General features: G+C 45.3%; 1 protein-coding gene across 1 annotated transcript; it reads left to right on the top strand.

The window, feature by feature from the left end:
• Positions 1-21291: 21291 nt before the first annotated feature.
• On the top strand, positions 21292-22274 carry LOC109770411 (heavy metal-associated isoprenylated plant protein 2-like). The gene is made up of 3 exons (XM_020329110.4): positions 21292-21388; positions 21474-21549; positions 21626-22274. The coding sequence occupies exons 1-3, from the start codon at positions 21380-21382 to the stop codon at positions 21937-21939; spliced, it is 399 nt and encodes a 132-aa protein (XP_020184699.1). The 5' UTR covers positions 21292-21379; the 3' UTR covers positions 21940-22274.
• Positions 22275-22681: the final 407 nt, after the last annotated feature.

The following is a 22681-nucleotide window of genomic DNA, read 5'->3' on the forward strand; positions in this document are numbered from 1 at the left end:
AGAGCTGTAGTTTTCAGGAGTCATATCACCCACTTCGCGGTGATATTTCCACCACCGTTGTTATCGTGAGTTAGTAGTCATGCCACCCTATCCGCCGTTATGTTTTATCGGCGTTCATGTAATAAATTGTTGAGCAGTCTCCGCTCAACCTTGTATTATATTCAGTACTCCTGGTATTTTTTTTCTGTGACCAAGATATTGTCTACCAGTGAGAAGGAATTCTTCTTTACTGGTCCGTAAAAGGGATTGGTCTCTCAATAAATATTTTATTGAAAAACCGGTCGTGACAAGCTTGGTATCAGAGCCAGGCTGACTGTAGGAAGCCACTAGGTGCGATCGCTAATCGTTTATTAGCGTCTTTTGTGCTTTTTCAGCATTTTGCAATTGTAGCTATTTTCTGTTGGTCATCATAAATTTATGACATGACTACTCAGAATTTTTGCCTACTTTTGTAGATGGCTGGCAGCAACTGTGAGACTCGAGTGTTCACGAACGTGCCCGAGGGGTTTGTCAAACTCCTCGCCTCCATCACCAAGCTCGCGATCGGGCCAGCGACTCGTCCGGAGTTCACGCTTTATCAGCACAAGCTCAGCGACGACGTGTCTATGCACCAGGCCGTGGTGCAATTCAAGGGAGGACATTCTGCATCTCGCCACTTCCGTTTTGTGGGAAGGGCCATGCCTACAGAGAGGCATGCCATGCAGATGGCTGCCCATGAGGCGATAGCTCGTCTTCGGGACATCCTTCCTATGATGAAGACTCGTCGCTACCGCTACCTCCCATGCCATGTGCCATATACTTGTCACTATGCATTCGCCTGCCATCGGGGAGAACGAGATGAAGCCATCGAGATGGTTGTGGAGTATCTCAAGGCTCTGGAGGAGTCTTTCGACAACCTCGTGGACGATCTTGTGGCTGCCCGCATGGACTTAGTCCGGGGCGGTCCTGCCAGCAGGAAGGAGCTTCTCCTCACAGCACCGCCTCTGACATTCGTCTCGTCTTCAGCCTCTTATGCACCAGCCATTTTGGCCACTGCTCGTCGTCTACCTACAACTGAGGAGTTCGACAGAGTCATCGCTCCTACTCCAGTCAGAGCTGAACCGCCTGCCGCACCCGCACTACCACCTGTCGCCCCCGCGCCATCACCGCAGCGCAGTGTTACGCGCCAGGAGCCAGCTAGAGAGGAGGTGGAGGTTGAATCTCCTGCACCGCTGAGTCTTGCCCTCGGCTAGGGGAAGGACATCGTCACCATCTCCGACTGAGAGCGCCGAGTAGCCGCGCGTTTTGTCTGCTTGTATGACGTGTTTTATCTGTACGCTAGTTTGTATTAGTGTGTTCGCTGCTTTCCGGAGGAGTATGCTAGTCTAAATAACATGTCAGGATTGTGTACGCACATCCTGAGTGCTGTATCGTGTGGTTGCTTTTCGCGTGTAATATATATGCTAAGCAGTTCTTCTCCGTGCAAAATCGTTTATGTTTTCTTGAAAACCTTGAGGTCTTTTAAATTGTTGCCTTTGCAAGATTTTCCTTGTGCCACACAGTTCTTCTCATGGGTTTTGCAAAATAATACCCCAGACTAGAAAAATGTCTCGCCCGTGGACTCGCTCCATGCCCAATCAGCCAGAAGAAGTTTATGGGACACAGACTAGCAACAACTTCACTCAGGGACAGTCCAGTCAACAAGACAGCGAAGCAGCCTTATCTCAAGTATGTCGTCTCTTCGAACAAAGCCAGCAACAGCACCAACAGATGATGAATCACGTCATCAATATGGGAAACCACCGTGAACCCTATCAACCACATTCCAAGTTATCTGAGTTACAGAAGACTCGCCCTTCAACTTTTGCTCACACTGATAGGCCGCTGGAAGCCGATGACTGGCTTCGTGATATCGAGAGGAAGCTGATTATTGCTCAGTGCTCAGATAATGAGAAGGTGCTTTATGCACCACACTACCTTACTGGAGCAGCTGCAGCATGGTGGGAGAACTTCTTACACATGCATCCCAGTGAACACAACATCACCTGGGAAGAATTCAAGGAAGGCTTTCGTGGGGCACACATCCCCAGGAGCATCATAAAAATCAAGAAGAGAGAATTTGACGATCTCAAGCAAAGAGGCATGTCAGTGACAGAATACAACGGTTAGTTTACCCAGCTATCTCGTTATGCTTACGACGAGCACATGACAGAGAACAAGAAGATGGAAAAATTCCTGGACGGCCTAGCACCAGCACTAAAATGCCAACTGGTTGTACACACTTTCCCGGATTTTAAAACTCTGGTTGACAAGGCCATTACCTTGGAGAATGAGCGCCGTAGTCTGGAAGATCTCCGTAAGCGAAAGAGGGACAAGACGACTCTTGCTCGCAACAACCGAAGCAAGACTGAGGTTCCAAGGACAGAAGCAAGGAAATCCACGACTACTGATCTAAGGCCCGTCAGACAGTTTCATGCCAGGGACAAGGAGTTCACGTACCGTCCAGGGGTCACCTGCTATGCTTGTGGTGAAGAAGGGCACTATGCTAAACAATGCCCAAAGCCGAGGAACTCGGCCCCCAAGCGAAACAATGGTGGGAATGATCCAGCCCCCAAGCGCAGCAATTTCAATCCCAACAACAACCACAGGAAGGGTCACCTGAACCATGTGACCAGGGAAGAAGCGCAGAATGCCCCCGACATCGTGCTCGGTACGTTCCCTGTCAACACAGTACCTGCCACGGTTTTGTTTGATTCTGGAGCTTCCCATTCGTTCGTTTCGAAGAGTTTTGTTTTGCAACATGGTTTTCTGATACTTCCCTTGGAAAAATCTATGATCATCAAGTCCCCCAGAAATAAGCAAATCGCTCAGAGTTACTGCCAAGGAGTAATCATTGAGTTCGAAGGACTACAGTTCCAAGCAAATCTCATCGTGTTGGAAAATAAAGGACTGGATGTCATTTTAGGGATGGACTGGTTAACCACCAACAAAGGATTCATTGACTGTTTCAATCGGACCGTGATTCTCACTCACCATCATGGCAAGACAATAAAGGTTACAGCTCAAGAAAGGCCACGGTCACGGCAACCAAAACTGAACAAAGTGGACATTTCAGAACTGAGAAAAGTTCCAGTGGTATGCAAGTTTCCTGACGTATTTCCTGAAGAACTGCCAGGCATGCCACCAGACCGAGAGATAGAATTCAGCATCGAACTAGCACCTGGCACCGCTCCCATCTATAAGAAACCTTATAGAATGGCACCCTCAGAATTGGTGGAGTTGAAGAAGCAGATAAAGGAATTATTGGACAAAGGATTTATTCGAGCCAGCTCCTCACCATGGGGTTCGCCAGTGTTGTTCGCCAAGAAAAAGGATGGGACACTGAGACTGTGTATAGACTATCGAGCTCTCAATATGGTCACCATCAAAAACAAATATCTGATGCCACGGATAAATGATTTGTTTGACCAGCTCGCACAAGCCAAGGTGTTCTCAAAAATTGATTTGAGATCGGGATATCATCAATTGAAAGTACGGACAGAAGATATCCCTAAAACAGCATTCACCTCCAGATACAGATTATATGAATTCACAGTGATGCCTTTTGGTCTAACAAATGCCCCCGCATATTTCGTCCACCTCATGAACAAAGTGTTCATGAAATTCATGGACAAATTTGTTGTGGTGTTCATCGACGATATTCTGGTATACTCAAGGACACCAGAAAGCATGCTGAGCATCTCAGAATTGTTTTGGGAGAATTAAGGAAACATTAGTTGTACGCCAAATTTAGCAAGTGTGAGTTTTGGCTAAGGCGGGTTGGTTTCCTAGGCCATATATTGAACCAAGAAGGCGTGGCCGTAGACCCAGAAAAAGTCAAAGCCATACTTGACTGGAAGCCACCCGCCAACGTTACAGATGTGCGGAGTTTCCTGGGAATGGCCGGATATTACAGAAGATTTATTGAAGGATTCTCCACTGTGGCAAAACCAATAACACAGTTTCTCAAGAAGGACAAGAAATTTGTATGGACGGAAGCATGAGAGAGAAGCTTCCAAGAACTTAAGAAGAAGCTAACAACCGCACCGGTATTAACCGTGCCAGACATACACAAGAGTTTTGAAGTATATTGTGACGCGTCCCGAAAAGGCCTCGGATGTGTACTAATGCAAGATGGCAAAGTTGTCGCGTATGCCTCCAGGCAGCTGCGAAAACATGAGGAAAATTACCCAACACATGACTTGGAGCTAGCAGCAGTCATACATGCACTCAAGGAGTGGAGGCACTTTCTGTTGGGAAATCGCTGTGAAATATATACGGACCATAAGAGCCTCAAATATATTTTCACACAGCCAGAGCTAAATTTACGCCAACGACGCTGGTTGGAATTGGTCAAGGACTATGATGTCGGCATTCACTACCATCCAGGGAAAGCAAATGTAGTGGCTGATGCCCTTAGTCGAAACCCCAGCCCGGACAATGACGGTCCGCAAAACTTGAGGCCTGAGTTTCAGCAAGAGTTCGCTAGGCTCAACATGGTGTTAGTCTCTGAGGGCACCGTATCAAATCTGGAGATACAACCCACACTAGTGGAACAAATTAAGAAGGCTCAACAGGGACATCCCAGCATCGAAGGTATAAAGAAGAAAATGAACCTTGGTAAGGCTTCAGAGTTCGTCACAGACAGTGAAGGAATATTATGGTACGGAGGCAGACTTTGCGTACCTAACATTGAGGAACTCAAGCAACAAATCCTAACCGAAAGCCACACCGCTCCATACTCGATCCATCCTGGAGGAACCAAAATGTACAAAGACATTCAGGAAAGATTTTGGTGGCACGGTATGAAAAGGGATATAGCCGCATTTATTGCTTGTTGCGATTCATGTCAGCGCATCAAGGCCGAGCATCAAAAGCCAGCAGGGCTACTCCAGCCAAACAGGATACCGGAGTGGAAATGGGATGAAATAGGAATGGACTTCATCGCCGGACTACCCCGATCACAACGCGGGAATGACGCCATATGGGTCATCACAGACCGACTAACCAAGGTTGCTCATTTCATTCCCGTGAAGACTACCTACTCCACACAAAGACTGGCCAAACTTTATCTCTCCCGTATAGTTTGTTTGCATGGAGTCCCAAAGACTATAATATCCGACCGAGGCACACAATTTGTCTCCAAATTTTGGGATCACCTGCAACAAGCTCTGGGCACGCAGCTAGCTTTCAGTACAGCGTACCACCCTCAGACTGATGGACAAATGGAACGTGTGAACCAAATCCTAGAGGATATGCTGAGAGCCTGTGTGCTCACCTATGGGTCCAGTTGGGAAGAGAGTTTGCCGTATGCCGAGTTTGCTTACAACAACAGTTACCAAGCCAGCTTGCAAATGGCACCCTTTGAAGCATTGTACGGGCGGAGGTGTCGTACCCCACTGAATTGGTCAGAAACAGGTGACAGCCATATCTTCGGCCCAGACATGCTTAAAGAGGCCGAGGAGAAAGTTAAGCAGATCAGGGACAGACTCAAGACAGCGTAGAGCCGACAAAAGAGCTACTACGATCAAAAACATCGTGAGGTCAGCTTTGAACCCGGTGATTCCGTATACCTACGAGTGTCTCCTATGAGGGGCCTGCAACGGTTCAAAATTAAGGGGAAGCTAGCCCCGAGATTTATCGGACCATTTTGTATAGAGGCACGAAGAGGCACAGTGGCCTACAAACTAGAGTTACCCAAGGAGCTGTCAGACGTCCATGACGTATTCCACGTCTCACAATTGAGAAAATGTGTGAGTAACCCGGAGAAGCATGTATCTCATGAGGGCATTGATGTACAACCAGATCTCACCTACAGAGAGCGGCCAGTAAAGATACTGGGAGTGTCTGAACGGAGGACCCGTCAGAAAACGACCAAATTTTTCAGAGTTCAGTGGAGCAACCACACTGAGGATGAAGCTACATGGGAAAGGGAAGATTTTCTTCAGGCAGAATATCCATATCTATTCAAGGATCAGCTGAAATCTCGAGGACGAGATTTTTCCTAAGGGGGTAGGTGTTGTGACACCTAAAATTTCATTTGGATTTTTCAAAAAATTTACTTGACTTGAGGGAGGTGATTTAAAAATTTTCTTCAAAAGAACCCTCCCTTTCAAAATATTTTTTATGGCAAGAGTTTTATTTGGATTCACCCAAGACTTGTTTTTGATCTTGGAGGTTCTTGCTTTTTATTTTGGACTCAAGCCAAAATGCTTTTCACTTGGGAAAAATGTCTTTTGAAAATACTCTATAGCTTTTGGAATAATCCTTTACCACTTTCAACAAATCTCTCTTGCCATGACCTTAGTGCAAATCCACTCTCATAAACCTTTCCTTATCTTTGGATCATGATTTACTTCAAATCCAGCAAGTTGGACCTCTCCATATTTTTATTTTCCACTTATTTCTTATCAAAACAATTTCTACCTTATATCTTGATCATTGGAGGTTTACAAAGGAGCTACTCTTTCATCTTTGATTTTTGCCCCCAAACCTTTTTCCCTTCCTAGTCCTTTGAACCCTCAACCAAGATCCATGAAGATCCACTGGTCTCCAGTTCAAAATTTTCAAACTATACTTGCTGCAAGTTTGGACCAGATTTGCCAAATTTGATGAAATTCATTCAAATCCTTCTCCAAAAATTCTAAGTAAAATCAGGCAGCCTCTGGGTGCATTGAGTGGTCACCTCACCAAGCCCCAGCTCCAGGAAAAATTTTGTTCATACCTAATCATTTCATCGAACACCTTCAGAGCACTGTCAATATCAGGTTCAGTCAAATTCAGTTAACAGTGGCTGAATCACTGTCGTTTTCTTCAGTGTCTGTTGTCGATCTCGCCAGTGCCCGGCGTCGCCGTGTTCCCTCCCCCTTGTCCTCTGCACTGCACGAGCGCTTGGATGCTTGCGGGCGTCGGCGATGAGCTGGAGGAGGTGCGCCGCCCCGTGACCGACGCCAGCGGCGGCTTTGCGGCCACCAGAGAGAGGCGCAGCGCAGACGGCGCCACCCAGCGCCGCCCAAGCCACCAGAGAGCGCCGCGTGGTCTTCCACTCCCCAGTGCGCGCTGCCACTCTCGTAGTGAACCGCTGGGCGCGGAGCGCGCTCTCTGCCGCCGTCGTGCCCGTGCGGCCACCCCACCGTGGACCGGCGCCATTACGCCAAGACCGACCAGGATTAGCGGGGAAACGGCACCAGTACACCTCACCGATGCTGCCTGGCCACCTAAACTCCTTGCCAAGCCGCTGCCTCGCCGTAATTGCTCGCCGGAGCAACCCCGTTCACGGCCACCCCTCGAGCCGCCTATAAATAGAGGCCCCGAGCTCCAGCTAGTACCCACACCACCTCTACACTCCACCAAGACCCTGCCTAACCACTGGAAGAGCCCCGAGGAAGTCTCCTTCCTCAACTCCGGCCGCCGCGACCTGCCACGGGATCCAGCTCGATTCGCTCCCGTGCGTGCACCTCTGCCTCCCATCTCTTGCCATTAGCTCTCTAGTGCATCCCTCCTTCTGACCCGCGCTTCAATTCGAAGTTTGCAGCACACCACCGGAGTTCCCCACCATCGCCCGAGCCGCCGTCCGCCGGAGAAAGTGTCGCCGTCGACGTGGTGCTCCCCGACGCCCAAGTTCACCACCCACCGACGCGGAAGGACACGCTGATACTCTTGGTACACTCCGATCTCCCTGAATCGCCGTGGTTCGACGCCGGCGACCACCGCAGCCTTCGGGCGCCAGCGAGGTCTTTCAAACCTAACATGTGGACCCCCCACGTCAGCCTCTCTTTCTTTCCCCGCGAACCGTTTTCTGTTGACGCCTTCGGGCAGAGTACGTTTTCTCTGTGGGCTTGCGCGTTTCTATTCGAACCGTTTTCTGTTTTCTCAGTTAAACCCCTAGAACTTTTCTGTTTCATTACAGATGAGTCCCTGGACAGAAACCCTTATAACTTTTTAATAAAAAGTGATTTTTGAGTGATTCTTTTTCTGACGGTCTTAAAATTCTGTCTAGTATTTTATGGGATTTATTTGAAAAAAAAATTGGAACAACTTTTATGCACGCGTTGGTTTTCACGTTAGTATGCTTTTTCGCTATACCGTAGGTTCCGGAAGAGGTGACAGAGCCGCGAACTTCGCCGAGCTAGACTCCGACTTCTCCGAACAAGGCAAGCATGTTTGAACCTTTGATATGATAGGTGTTTTCATGATTGCGTGAAAGGTTGTGCATGGCATACGAGTATCGGTGAGCACCTCGTTGCATGTGAGGCAACTACCCGTGTGTTCCAAAGTTACGGTGATCTCTGATGAGAGATGGCCTAGTCATGTGGTGACATGAAGGGCAGTAAGGTGGTACCGTTGTAGCATGCCAGCCTTACATCATCCGTTAAATTCCGACGTTAACGTGGACGGAGTCACGTTATCGTTCTTCCCCCTTCCGTGCTACCACATGTTTTCTGCCAGAATGCGGTTTAGTAAGTTGGTAACCTCTTTCCGTGTACACACCAAACAGAGGGGCCGGGATGATGGTTCCATGGCCCTGGATTAAAGCCAGTCATCCGGTCAGGGAGCATGGGTGTTTCCGGTTGGGACCGAGAGGGGGGCACCCCTTAGAGCGCGCGTATAGAAATTTTGATCCCATGCTACGCGAGGTTGTAGCCTCCCCGTCTCAAGGTTTTTCTTGAACGTTGCCGAGGGTGATTCCTGGCTTCGGAATGTTGAATGGGTGTGTACTGGTTAGACGTGTTTCTTCCAAAACACCGTAGACGGAACTAGTCCCCGTGACTACTGAAATCCGTTGGCTGTGGTTAAATTACAAACTCTGCAGAGTCAAATCCTTTCGAGTCATCGTATCCATGGTCAAGTATCATGATCAGTGTATCCATATCTATGTCAAGTCCTCGTGGTTTGTTCTTCTTTCCGGTAAGTGGGCATGAGTAGTAGACTTAGCTGAACGTTACTCCTATCGATGGACTAACCCTGTTGTTTATCTCATGCCTGTTTATTCTCCGGATATGATTTAAATTCTTGAGCTAATAAGATGTTAAGTTATGAAGCCCTTTATGTGATGTCGCTCAGACGTCCGACTGTGGCATGTTTTTGTTTTATTCCCAATATAAGCCCTTTATGTGATGTCGCTCAGACGTCCGACTGTGGCATATTGATTATTTACTTTTGATATAAGCCCTTTATGTGATGTCGCTCAGACGTCCGACTGTGGCATGTTTGTCTTTTATTCCCAATATAAGCCCTTTATGTGATGTCGCTCAGACGTCCGACTGTGGCATATTGTTATTTACTTTTGATATAAGCCCTTTATGTGATGTCGCTCAGACGTCCGACTGTGGCATGCACTATCTTTTATTTCCTTTTATAAGCCCATTATGTGGTGTCGCCCTGACGCCCGACTGCGGCATTATTATTCTTGTAGTTTCCTCTCGAGGAGTCATTCAGACCCTCGTTTGGCACCTAGTATTTATTTTGGGATTTCGGGAGGACTACCGCCTGACTTCTCTGTTATTTTCCCATGCATCATTATCTCTATGTCTGAACGCACTTGTTAATCTATTCATATGCTTCATGTTTACATTTGTTATATCTTATGTCCGAACTGTCTTGCGAGTACTTTCATAGTACTCACCTGGCTTGTTGATTTGGCCAGATGTTGACGAAGGCGATCTCTTGGATGAAGAGTTTGATAGTGCGTCCGACGCCTAGAGGAGTCCCAGTCAGTCCTGTGCGATCCCGGATATTGGTCACTTGTATTATATACGCTTCCGCCACCCGCAATAAGTCTCCTCGAGCCTCACTCCGACGCTCGAAGAGCTGTAGTTTTCAGGAGTCATATCACCCACTTCGTGGTGATATTTCCACCACCGTTGTTATCGTGAGTTAGTAGTCATGCCACCCTATCCGCCGTTATGTTTTATCGGCGTTCATGTAATAAATTGTTGAGCAGTCTCCGCTCAACCTTGTATTATATTCAGTACTCCTGGTATTTTTTTCTGTGACCAAGATATTGTCTACCAGTGAGAAGGAATTCTTCTTTACTGGTCCGTAAAAGGGATTGGTCTCTCAATAAATATTTTATTGAAAAACCGGTCGTGACAAATACCTTGTGTGCAGTTCTATCTCTAGCGTGGTGCCCTCCATAAGCTTCGAAGTGACACTTGCATAGGATCTGTTCCTATTCATGCTCAGGTACACAATGTCTAATAACACCATCTACTCCTTCTTTATAAAGATGTGGGTCATCCCAGAAGTAATGTCTTAAATCATAGAAAAACTTTTTCTTTTGCTGGTATGTGAAACTAGGTGGTATAAATTTAGCAACAATGTAATTAGCATAATCAGCATACCATGGAGCGGTACGAGAAGCATTTATGACATTCAGTTGTTCATCAGGAAAGCTATCATCAATAGGTAGTGGGTCATCAAGAACATTTTCTAACCTAGACAAGTTGTCTGCAACGGGGTTCTCAGCTCCCTTTCTATCAATAATATGCAAATCAAATTCTTGTAGCAAGAGAACCCAACTAATAAGTCTAGGTTTAGCATCTTTTTTTCCATAAGATATTTAATAGCAGCATGATCAGTGTGAATAGTTACTTTAGAATCAACAATATAAGGTCTGAACTTATCACAAGCAAATACAACTGCTAAGAATTCTTTTTCAGTAGTGGCATAATTTCTCTGGACATTGTCTAGAGTTTTACTAGCATATTGAATGACATTTAATTTCTTATCAACTCTTTGCCCGAGAACAACACCTACAGCATAATCACTAGCATCACACATGATTTCAAAGGGTAAATTCCAATCAGGTGGTTGAACGAAAGGTGCAGAAATTAATGCTTTCTTAAGTATTTCAAATGCTTCTACACAATCATCATCAAAGACAAAAGGTATATCTTTTTCTAAAAGGTTAGTCAGAGGCCGAGAAATTTTTGAGAAGTCCTTAATGAACCTCCTATAAAAACCGGCATGACCAAGGAAACTTCTAATACCTTTGATGTCCTTGGGACACAGTATCTTTTCAATAGCATCAACTTTAGCTTTATCAACTTCAATACCTCTTTCAGAAATTTTATGCCCCAAGACAATGCCTTCATTAACCATAAAGAGGCACTTCTCCTAGTTCAAGACAAGATTAGTTTCTTCACATCTCTGCAAAACTCGATCAAGGTTGCTCAAGCAATCATCAAAAGAGGATCCATAAACAGACAAATCATCCATGAACACCTCACAAATCTTTTCACAAAAATCAGAGAATATAGCCATCATGCATCTTTGAAAGGTAGCGGGTGCATTACATAAACCAAAAGGCATACGTCTATAAGCAAAAGTACCGAAAGGGCATGTAAAAGTGGTCTTTGCTTGATCATCAGCTGACACAAGTATTTGAGAGAAACCAGAGTAACCATCTAGAAAGCAAAAATGTGTATGTTTGGATAGTCTTTCTAGCATTTGATCTATGAATGGCAAGGGGTAATGATCCTTTTTAGTAGCTTTATTTAATTTACGGAAATCAATTACCATCCTATAACCTGTAATAATTCTTTGCGGAATCAATTCATCTTTATCATTAGGAACGACAGTAATACCTCCCTTCTTAGGAACACAATGGACAGGACTTACCCACTGACTATCAGCAACGAGATAAATTATACCTGCCTCAAGGTGCTTTAGTATTTCCTTTCTTACCACTTCTTTCATCTTAGGATTCAGCGGTCGTTGGTGATCCATAACTGGTTTGGCGTCTTTCTCCAAATTTATTTTGTGTTGACATAGAGTGGGACTAATGCCCTTAAGATCATCAAGAGTATATCCAATAGCAGCACGGTGCTTCTTCAGAGTTTTCAATAATTTCTCTTCCTCATGCTCTGAAAGGTTAGCACTAATAATAACAGGATATATCTTCTTTTCATCAAGATAGGCATATTTAAGAGTATCAGGCAACGGTTTAAGCTCAAACACGGGATCACCCTTGGGTGGAGGAGGATCCCCTAGAATTTCAACAGGCAATTTGTGTTTCAGAATATGTCCCTGTTTAAAGAATACTTCATCTATTTCCCTTCTTTCATTCATAAACATATCATTTTCATGGTCTAGCAAATATTGTTCTAAAGGATCACTAGGAGGCGCGGAAATAGAAGCAAGACCAATAATTTCATCCTTACTAGGCAATTCTTCATCAGAGGGTTGTCTACGAAATTTAGAAAAATTAAACTCATGAGACATATCATCCAAACCAATAGTAACGACATCCTTTTTGCAGTCTATCTTAGCATTAACAGTATTCAAGAAGGGTCTACCAAATATAATGGGACAAAAGCTATCTTGTGTGGAACCAAGAACAAGAAATCAGCAGGATATTTAGCTTTCCCACACAAGACTTCAACATCTCTAACAATCCCAATTGGTGAAATAGTATCTCTATTGGCAAGCTTAATGGTGACATCAATTTCTTCTAACTCAGCGGGTGCGATATCATGCATAATTTCTTGATATAAAGAAATAGGTATTGCACTAGCACTAGCACCCATATCACACAAGCCATGATAACAATGATCTCCTATTTTAACAGAAATAACAGGCATGCCTACAACAGGTCTATGTTTATCTTTGGCACCAGGCTTAGCAATTCTAGCAGTCTCATCACAAAAGTAAATAACATGCCCATCAATATTATCAGCCAAGAGATCTTTAACAATAGCAATATTAGGTTCAACTTTAACTTGCTCAGGAGGTGTATAAGTTCTAATATTACTTTTACGAACCACAGTTGAAGCTTTAGCATGATCTTTTATCCAAACAGGAAAAGGTGGTTTCTCAACATAAGCAGTAGGGTCAATAGGATCGTTATAAGTGATAGTCTTTTCTTCAACTTTAATAGGTTCAACTACTTTTACTTCTATGGGAGGATGATATTTAAACCACTTCTCCCTAGGGAGATCAACATGAGTAGCAAAGGATTCACAAAAAGAAGCTACTATCTCAGAGTCAAGTCCACATTTAGTGCTAAATTTACAGAAAACATCGGTATCCATAAAAGATTTAACACAATCAAACTTAGGTGTTATACCTGACTCCTTACCTTCATCGAGATCCCAATCTTCAGAGTTGCATTTAATTATTTCTAATAAATTCCATTTGAATTCAATAGTCTTCATCATAAAGGAACCAGTACAAGAAGTATCGAGCATGGAGCGATTGTTGTCAGAAAGCCGAGCATAAATTTTTTGAATAATCATTTCTCTTGAGAGCTCATGATTGGGGCATGAATATAACATTCACTTAAGCCTCCCCCAAGCTTGAGCGATGATTTCTCCTTCGCGAGGCCAAAAATTATATATATAATTACGATCATGATGAACAAGATGCATAGGATAAAACTTCTGATGAAATTCCAATGTCAATCGCTTGTAGTCCCATGATCCCATATCATCACATAGCCTATACCATGTCAATGCATCTCCCTTCAAAGATAAAGGGAAGACCTTCTTCTTGATAACATCGTCAGGCATACCTGCAAGCTTAAATAATCCACAAACTTCATCCACATAGATTAAGTGTAAATCGGGATGCAATGTTCCATTTCCTGCAAAAGGATTAGCTAGCAGTTTCTCTGTCATACCCGAAGTAATTTCAAAGTAAACATTTTCAGTAGGTTCAGTAGGTTGAGGAGAAACTATTTGCTCTACTCGTCGGGGTGAAGATACCCCGAACAAGCCCCTCAAAGGATTACTTTCCATAGTAACAAGTGACAGTAAATTTCAGCACACTATATCAATTTTTCCTTACCAAATTCCACCTACCAAAGGCGCTTCACTCCCCGGCAATGGCGCCAGAAAAGAGTCTTGATGACCCACAAGTACAGGGGATCTATCATAGTCCTTTCGATAACTAAGAGTGTCGAACCCAACGAGGAGCAGAAGGAAATGACAAGCGGTTTTCAGCAAGGTATTCTCTGCAAGCACTGAAATTATAGGTAACATATAGTTTTGTGATAAGATAATTTGTAACGGGTAACAAGTAATGAAAGTAAATAAGGTGCAGCAAGGTGGCCCAATCCTTTTTGTAGCAAAGGACAAGCCTGGAAAATTTCTTATATAAAGAAAAGCGCTCCCGAGGACACATGGGAATTATCGTCAAGCTAGTTTTCATCACGTTCATATGATTCGCGTTCGGTACTTTGATAATTTGATATGTGGGTGGACCAGTGCTTGGGTGCTGTCCTTACTTGGACAAACATCCCACTTATGATTAACTCCTATTGCAAGCATCCGCAACTACAAAAGAAGTATTAAGGTAAACCTAACCATAGCATTAAACATGTGGATCCAAATCAGCCCCTTACGAAGCAACGCATAAACTAGGGTTTAAGCTTCTGTCACTCTAGCAACCCATCATCTACTTATTACTTCCTAATGCCTTCCTTTAGGCCCAAACAATGGTGAAGTGTCATGTAGTCGACATTCACTTGACACCACTAGAGGAGAGACAACATACATCTCATCAAAATATCGAACGAATACCAAATTCACATGACTACTTATAGCAAGACTTCTCCCATGTCCTCAGGAACAAATGTAACTACTCACAAAGCATATTCATGTTCAAAATCAGAGGGATATTAATATGCATAATGGATCTGAACATATGATCTTCCACCAAATAAACCAACTAGCATCAACTACAAGGAGTAATCAACACTCCTAGCAACCTACAGGTACCAATCTCAGGCTATGAGACAAAATTGGATACAAGAGATGAACTGGGTTTTAAGAGGAGATGGTGCTGGTGAAGATGTTGATGAAGATGGACTCCCTCCCGATGAGAGGATCGTTGGTGATGACGATGGCGATGATTTCCCCATCCCGGAGGGAACATTCCCCGGCAGAACAGCTCCGCCGGAGCCCTAGATTGGTTCCGCCTCGAGGCGGCGGAGTCTCGTCCCGAAAGCTTCCTTATGATTTTTTCTCGGACGAAAGACTTCATTTAGCATAAGATGGGCACCGGAGGCTTGCCAGGGGGCCCATGAGGCAGGGTGCGCGCCCAGGGGGGTAGGGCGCGCCCCCCACCCTCGTGGCCAGGGTGTGGGCCCCCACTGGTATTTTCTTCGCACAGTATTTTTTATTATTTTCAGAAATAACTTCCGTGGAGTTTCAGGACTTTTGGAGTTGTGCAGAATAGGTCTCTAATATTTGCTCCTTTTCTAGCCCAGAATTCCAGCTACCGGCATTCTCCCTCTTCATGTAAACCTTGTAAAATAAGAGAGAATAGGCATAAGTATTGTGACATAATGTGTAATAACAGCCCATAATGCAATAAGTATTGATATAAAAGGATGATGCAAAATGGACGTATCACTGCTATGGACGTCAGGTTCTCCAATACCTGGCAGGTTCTTTGGGGATCTCACCCGAGCTATGATCCTGTGACGGTCCCTTCTCTTTGGGTGTCCACCGCCCGTGCCTCAGGAACCGCGAGTGAACTAGATTATTCTGTAGTATTCGATCTTTATTAGCTAGCTTGCTAGTGATGTATTTGATATATAATATTTGAGATGATGTATTTGAGATTATATATATTATTCGAGATGATGTATTCAAGATTATATATATTATTCGATAATATTCGAGACGATGCATTCGAGATTATATTCAATGATGCATATTATGTACTATGATTCAATTTTTCCTTATTGACTGCATGCATGCATTGTAATTTGAATACTAAATTGTTTTATATTTCTTCTGGATTAGTTAAATAGAAGCTATGGCGGACAATACCGGCAGAGAAGGAGAAGAGGCCCTGTTCGAGATCATACGCTCCCCTTGCGGGCCAGATGATCAGAATGAGCAAGATGACGGATCCCAATATCTGAACAATACCGGGGAGGGTGATATGATATTCGATCACGATGACCGAATTTATGAAGCCATGCACTATGATTATGATGACGAAGAAAATGTTGATCTTGAAATAACAGAGACCGGCGAGGTATATTTATATAAGCAGGCATCTGGTGATCATCACATGTTTTAAATGATTTGAAGATATATTAACGAATCGATCTTTCTTCTTTCAGCCCTCCGGATTGAGCAAATCTTCTACAGGTAGCAGGACAGTGCGAGGCCCGACCAAAAGGTTGAAGGAGGGCGTAAAGTACAACATCGATGCCATCAAAACTAATGGCGAACCAATCGCGCCTAAGAACATTGTGAACAAGTTCGTTCCTCAGCGCGGAGTTCTTGTGAAGGACCAACTCCCGATCTCCCTTCAAGAATGGAAAGAGCTAGCAAAGAAACGTCCAGATCTTACTTTTGTCGACGACAGAGCAAAATCTCTGCTTTGGGAATTTCACATGGAACATTTCACCCTACCAGATCATTTCACAGATGCAGATGTGCAAAAAGTCAAGGACGCTACTCTTAGGAAGATGGCAATTGCATTCAACAACCACAAGAAAACTATATGGAACAAGTACGTCGCAGGAGGAAGGAAGACTCCAGAATTCACGGGAACACTGGAGAAGCAAAGAGATCACTGGCCCGCTTTTGTGAAATTCAAGGAATCAGAATTATCTAAGGAACGGTCGAGAATAAACAAGGCCAATGCCGCAAAAAAGGAGCAGTTCCATAGGCTAGGGCCAGGTGGCTATGCGGTGGAAATGCCTAAGTGGGATAAGTCTGAGCAAGAGATGGTGGCTGCAGAGGTCATTCCAGTTACATTGAGCTGACCCCCCAGGTGCAGGACTTGGTTCTATGCGCATGGGGGGCGTTGGACCCGAAGACAGGCAAGGTTTCGAAGAAGGAAAGTCTTAAAGGAGCCGAAGAGAAGTTACTTGTTGCAATAGAAGAGGCTCGAACGGGGGTGTTCATGCCCAACAGAGAACGACGAGCTTACGCGCGCCCTGGGAAATCATGAACACCAGGGAAGAACACGAGGCAAGGGCATTGTTCCGTGGTATGAGGGGTTTGCGGACTGGAACGCCAACTACAGAAGTCATGCGAGAAGGAAGATGGAGGAGGAGAAGAAGAGGAAGCTAGAGGAGGTGCAGAGGAAGAAGGAAGCAGAATGCCTTCAAGGCCTAGAATCAGCGCACGCGGAGTTGGCACTCCAATTCCAGTGGCAGCAGCAGCAGATCGACTCACTTAGCCAAGAAAGGGGGTCTCAGCAGTGGCAGCAGCTAGCGGATGATCCAGCATTGGATAGCACCGTCCCATCCATGCCGAGAAGCAGCGTGGGTTCCGCCCCGGGCGAGACACTGCTGGATAGATACCATGTGGATGACATCATGGAGAACACTAATTGTGAGCTACACTTCAAAATCAAGAACATATCCATGAAGGTGGTGGACGCCGTTGCTTATACAAATCCCCCCGAATCAAACCTTCCATTGCAACCCGATTCCAGTTGGCTATGCTCGTGTCATGGTTGATGAGGTGGTGGACCAATATTCGGGGCTAGAGCTTGACATTCTTGGAGGTGACGAGGAGCACACACTGGGAGAGGCCATACATCGTATCATCCTATGGAGAAAGGATTGCATCATCTTTCGAAGGCCACCGACATTGCGCCAGCCGAGTCCTCATCGAAGTCCGCCACCGTGTCAGCAGACTCCCGCTCCTCCAAGTCATCAGCCACCGCCTCAGCAGAGTCCTGCTCTTTCAAGTCCGCCAACGCGTCAGGCCACTCCTCCTCCTCCAAGTCTGGCACCGCGTCAGGCCACTCCTCCTGCTCCAAGTCCGGCACCGCGTCAACCCACTCCTCCTCCTCCAAGTCAGCCACGTCAGCCGTCTCCGCCGCCTCAGCAACAGCGGAAGAGAGCCGCCGCAGCTATGGTCCGTAGCGGTACAAGTCGAGTTAGAGGAGGTACAGGTGGAGGCAAGCGATTTCAATATGGTCCAAGCCTCAAGCCTCTTCCGATGAGGCCTTACGACATGACCGAGGAGCAAAACGAAGCCGAAGTGAAGGCCCAATTGGACGCCCATTTTGGACCGAAACCGCCACCGCCGCCAAAGGAGAAAGTGCCTGAGGATATCGTAGACCACTTTATTCGCATGGCTACAAAACCAGCTCCCAAGCCTGTTGACTCAGACTATGAGCGCCAACTCAGGAAGGCACATCGAGCAGAACAAAAGGAGCCGAGCTCGAGCTCGAGCTCGAGCCAAGCAGCTAGCAAAAAAAGCGGGAAAACTGTTCCCCAGCTGGGAGAACAGGCGGTGCAATCTATCCCCCCGCTCATTGTACCAACACATGCGAGTACCGACGCCGATCAGCTGGTAATAACCGACGAGCATAGAAGCAGGCTAAAGAGCTCGATATCACTGTTTATCAACTCCTAGAGATCGAGCCCATGGATACGTTTAGATAGGAGGACCTAAAATGGAAATATATCCGCGGCGAACCTATGGTCAAGCTTGAGGAGGTCAAGAAGCTCTCAACGAGAATGTATGAATTGCATCAATGGTACATGGAAATTACCAAGACTACCAATCGAGAGTCCCTCATGGTGAAAGTCAAGGAAGGGCATTACTTCCATGAGACAGCTCTGTCTGTTGAGTCTACAAAACTGTTTCAGTTATTCAATCAAGACGCACTCGACAAATCTATCGCCAGTTGCTATTGTCTGTAAGTGATTTCTTTCTGTAATTTAAGTCCCAAGCTAGCTGTAGTGCTCTCGTTGATCATTACCTATAATTAATCCTCACTATATTTTTTTCTATGGTATTATGCAGGATGAAGATGTATGAAATGAAAAAAGGTGGACGATGTGGCATTGGGTTCATTGACCCAAATACCATTAATGAAGAGACATGGACATATGAGAAAAACATGCTAGACTTCTTGAAGCGCCTCAATACCAATCGAGATATACTACTTCCTTACAACTTCCAGTGAGTCACACTGTCTTGTACTTCAAATTATGTTTTTGCTTACTAGCTAGATGTTAATAAGTGTATAAGGTTTAGGGTAGTTGATGAGTGTTATGCACATGCTCGCTTAATTTATACATGCAAACGTATGCGCATGCATGTACCACTGGATCTTGTTAATCATTCAAGTTGAAGAAGGAACAATTGAAGTACTGGACTCATTGCTTAAAGAACCTAAAGACTACTCAATCGTGAAGGGGATAGTCAACAGGTAATTTCAATCATTATTGAACTATATGTCGGCCTCTTTAGTTCGTCATTTCCTGATATCAACTAATTAATAACTCCTTTATTCATTTTCTTTGCCGGCGGGCAGGGCTTGGCAAAAGTTCATCAAAGAGGTTCCAGGCCCATGGAAAGAAAAGTTGTATTGGTTTCGACCCAAGGTAAGTAATTAAGTAGTACTAGCTAGCTAGCTACCATCTCTTTAATTATAGTTCAATACCATTAATTATCATGCTTGATTAATTATTATCTGATTGAATTCTATATTCTCGTAAAGGCCATGAAGCAGGCGCCGGAGACTGATTTATGTGCATACTACGTTTGCGAGAACATTTGCACGATGGCGTCCGAAAGGACCAAAGATGATAGACAGCTATGGGTACGTTTGCCAGAACACTATTCACAATTTTACATCATTATCGATATCTAATCACACAACTAATACATGCATATTGATCTCCTTCTTAACAGTTTAATTCGGTGCGGGAGAAGCTCCTACCAATGGATCGCATAACAGCAATTCAAGAGGAAATAGCGGGATTTTTGCTCGACCAGGTCATAGATTCCAAAGGAGAATACCATTACCCGCTACCGCCGCCACCGCCGCTAAAGCAGTAATGCCTCCATGTGAGAGAAATTGTATATATATATATACATGTGTATGTGTGAATGGTGGTGTGAGACATTCGATTCTATATATATATATATATATATATATATATATATATATATATATATATATATATATATATATATATATATATATATATATATATGATCGGTTCTATGAGAAATTCTATTTATATATATGCATAACGTGTACAATATGTAGTATTGTAAAATACCAGCAAATGAAAAACAATAAATTAAAGGAAAAAGAAATCATGAACCCAAAACCCTTCAAAACTTTAAGTACCGGTTGGTGTTACCAACCGGTACTAAAGGTCTCCCCGCCCCCGGCGCTGGCTCGTGCCACGCGGTGGCCCTTTAGCGGCGGTTCGTGTTGAACCGGTACTAAGGCTCAGGGCGGCTAGATCTGGATCCATGCTTTTCTCCACGCAGCCCGGTTCCTCTCAGCTTCACTTGTGCGGTCTACTAGTTGTAGTTGCTCCGTTGTTCTAGCTTGCGTGGAGCTCTCCAACGGCTTGATCTTGTTTTCGCTGTGGAGGTGCCCTACTCGCCATTGCTCTGCTTAGCTCTGTAATGTGTGTGCACGCCACCTGTTATCTTTCAGTTTTTCTTCAAGCTTTCGCCTTTGTATCAGTACTGTTGTATCCTAGCTGGTCGATGGCTTCATTAATTTAAAGTCAGGCTTTATGTCTTTTCTCTAAAAAGATCAATGACTCACCGTACGCCCCAAGTTTTACCTTGCTAGCACCTTCATGCAATATGACTGCACTTTCGGTAGATGGATCCTTTACGGAGGGTGATGTCACGGGGCGGTTGGGATGTCCTACGACGACATGATGGTTCAGTCATTTTCTCGGCGTATCGCTATTTATTTAACTGCGGTGACGCTCTTGAGACAGAGATTCATGCATTGATGATTGGTACAGCACTTACTCGTCAACATACAGAGCTCCTAGTTATGTTTCAGTATGATTCTTCCACTACTTTATCTTGTCTTTCTAGTTCTAGTTTAGATAGATCGGTTTGTGGTCATTTAGTAGCTGAAGTCAAGTCCCTTATGATGATAAAGTGTTTATTCCCCAGAACCTTCATAGATCTCAGAATAACGTTACAGATTGGCTGGCAAGGTATAGTCGCTCTGAGCAAGCTACGACTGCGTGGCTCGGCAGATGACCCCCGTGTATCGAGGACCTCTTGCCCAAAGATACTGACAATGGGATAAACTACTATTGATCTCTGAAAAAAACAGTAGTAATTTTTTTTCTGCGTGAACAATGGCAGTTATGAGAAACACAAGGTTTTACTTTTACTTGAACGAATTAGCCTGCTTCGACATGACGAAATGGAAAACGTGCTTTCTGTTGTGCAACGACCATAACGAGTTCGTTAAGGTGTTGACTTCCGCGCTATCATTACATGCTCAACCAGAGGAGACACGAATTACAGGTTGCCATGTCGACTCATAATGCTAGTGTGACGAGCTGTCACAAGTCACAATTGTGGAGCTCAACTAAAGAACAGCAAAGCCTCCACCTTTCACTTCCTCCTGATCATTGATCAGTTCATCACCAATCACCATGTCCAAGGTAAGAGCCGCTTCCCCAGCCCCACTATCGAGACCATTTTTCGTTGCAAATAACTCTGCATTGGTTCATCTGGTTTCTTTTGCAGAAGATCGTGCTCAAGGTGGATATCACCGCCGAGCGGTGCAAGGCCGGCGCCATGAGCGTCGTCGCCAAGCTCCCAGGTACGCATAAACTTGCAGAAACCAAGAACCGTGTATTTATTTGAAAGTTCGTGCTCGACCATCAGCTGTAATGCAGGTATCAAATCGATGGCGGTGGACGGCGAGAAGGGGACGCTGACCGTGGTGGGGGACGTGGACGTGGTCTGCCTTGCGAGCGCGCTGCGGAAGGCCAAGTTCACGGCGCTCGTCGTCAGCGTCGGGCCTGAGGTGGTGGAGAAGAAGCCCGAGCCGCCGAAGAAGCCTGAAACGCCCAAGCCGGTGCCGCCCTGCTGCTGCTCCGGCCCCGGCCCTGGCAATGCATGTTGCTGTCCCCGGCCGATGCCGCCGTACCCTGGCGCGGCCATCGTGTGCTACGAGGAGCAGCCCGACGGCCATTGCATCATCCTGTGATTTTGCAAGCTACTAGCGAACTTTCGTGTTCACTTCTTATTTTTCTGAACTTCTTTGTATTCACTTTTTGTCGGTTATTTTTATGAAGCTTATCATAAATTATGATCATATTTGGCACTGGATTTCCCTTGGTTTCTCTAGGGTGTGATGCGCTTGTACATTTGATCTCAAAAAATTTGGACGCGGCTAGCTAGCATGTTTCCAAGCTAGTCTTCCTCGACACACACACACCTAAGAGCAACTCAACAACTTAGGCAGCGTAACAAACATAGTTTTAGGACATCGAACACGAGCACGGAGGCTCAGGCCACGCCGACGCGGAGACACGAGAGTTTTAAAACGGGCCAAAAGAAGCACGCAGCGATGCAAATACAAGGCCCGAAGCCAGAGCATAGAGCACGCAGGCTCGCTCGCGTGACAAAAGGGCCACTTCACGGTGTAGAAGTGGCTGATGGCTCCCTAGCCAAAACGTAGACCTCGCGAAGACGATCCTGAGCTTGCTTCGGTTTCTCAGCATCCTTGCACCTCGCCAACGGACTCCACTGCTGCAGTAGAAGGTTGCATTTGTAAATTATGTTAGCAGGGTGTGATGGGAAGATTCCCTCGATCGCTAGTTTGTTCCTAGTGAGCCAGATAGCCCAGGCCAAGGCGCCGATGCAACTCCAAAGCACACGTTTGTTGCCTCCTTGAACCGAGTCTACTATGGCAGCGAGGTCGGAAGCCGACCGAGGGTCCCAGGAGG

Source organism: Aegilops tauschii, chromosome 4 (genome assembly GCF_002575655.3).
Source record: "Aegilops tauschii subsp. strangulata cultivar AL8/78 chromosome 4, Aet v6.0, whole genome shotgun sequence".
NCBI lineage: Eukaryota > Viridiplantae > Streptophyta > Magnoliopsida > Poales > Poaceae > Aegilops > Aegilops tauschii.

Bases quoted from the DNA above. Each gene is read 5' to 3' on its own strand.
- LOC109770411 (XM_020329110.4), top strand. The intron at 21,550-21,625 runs GTACGCATAAAC...GCTGTAATGCAG, and splicing joins CGTCGTCGCCAAGCTCCCAG to GTATCAAATCGATGGCGGTG.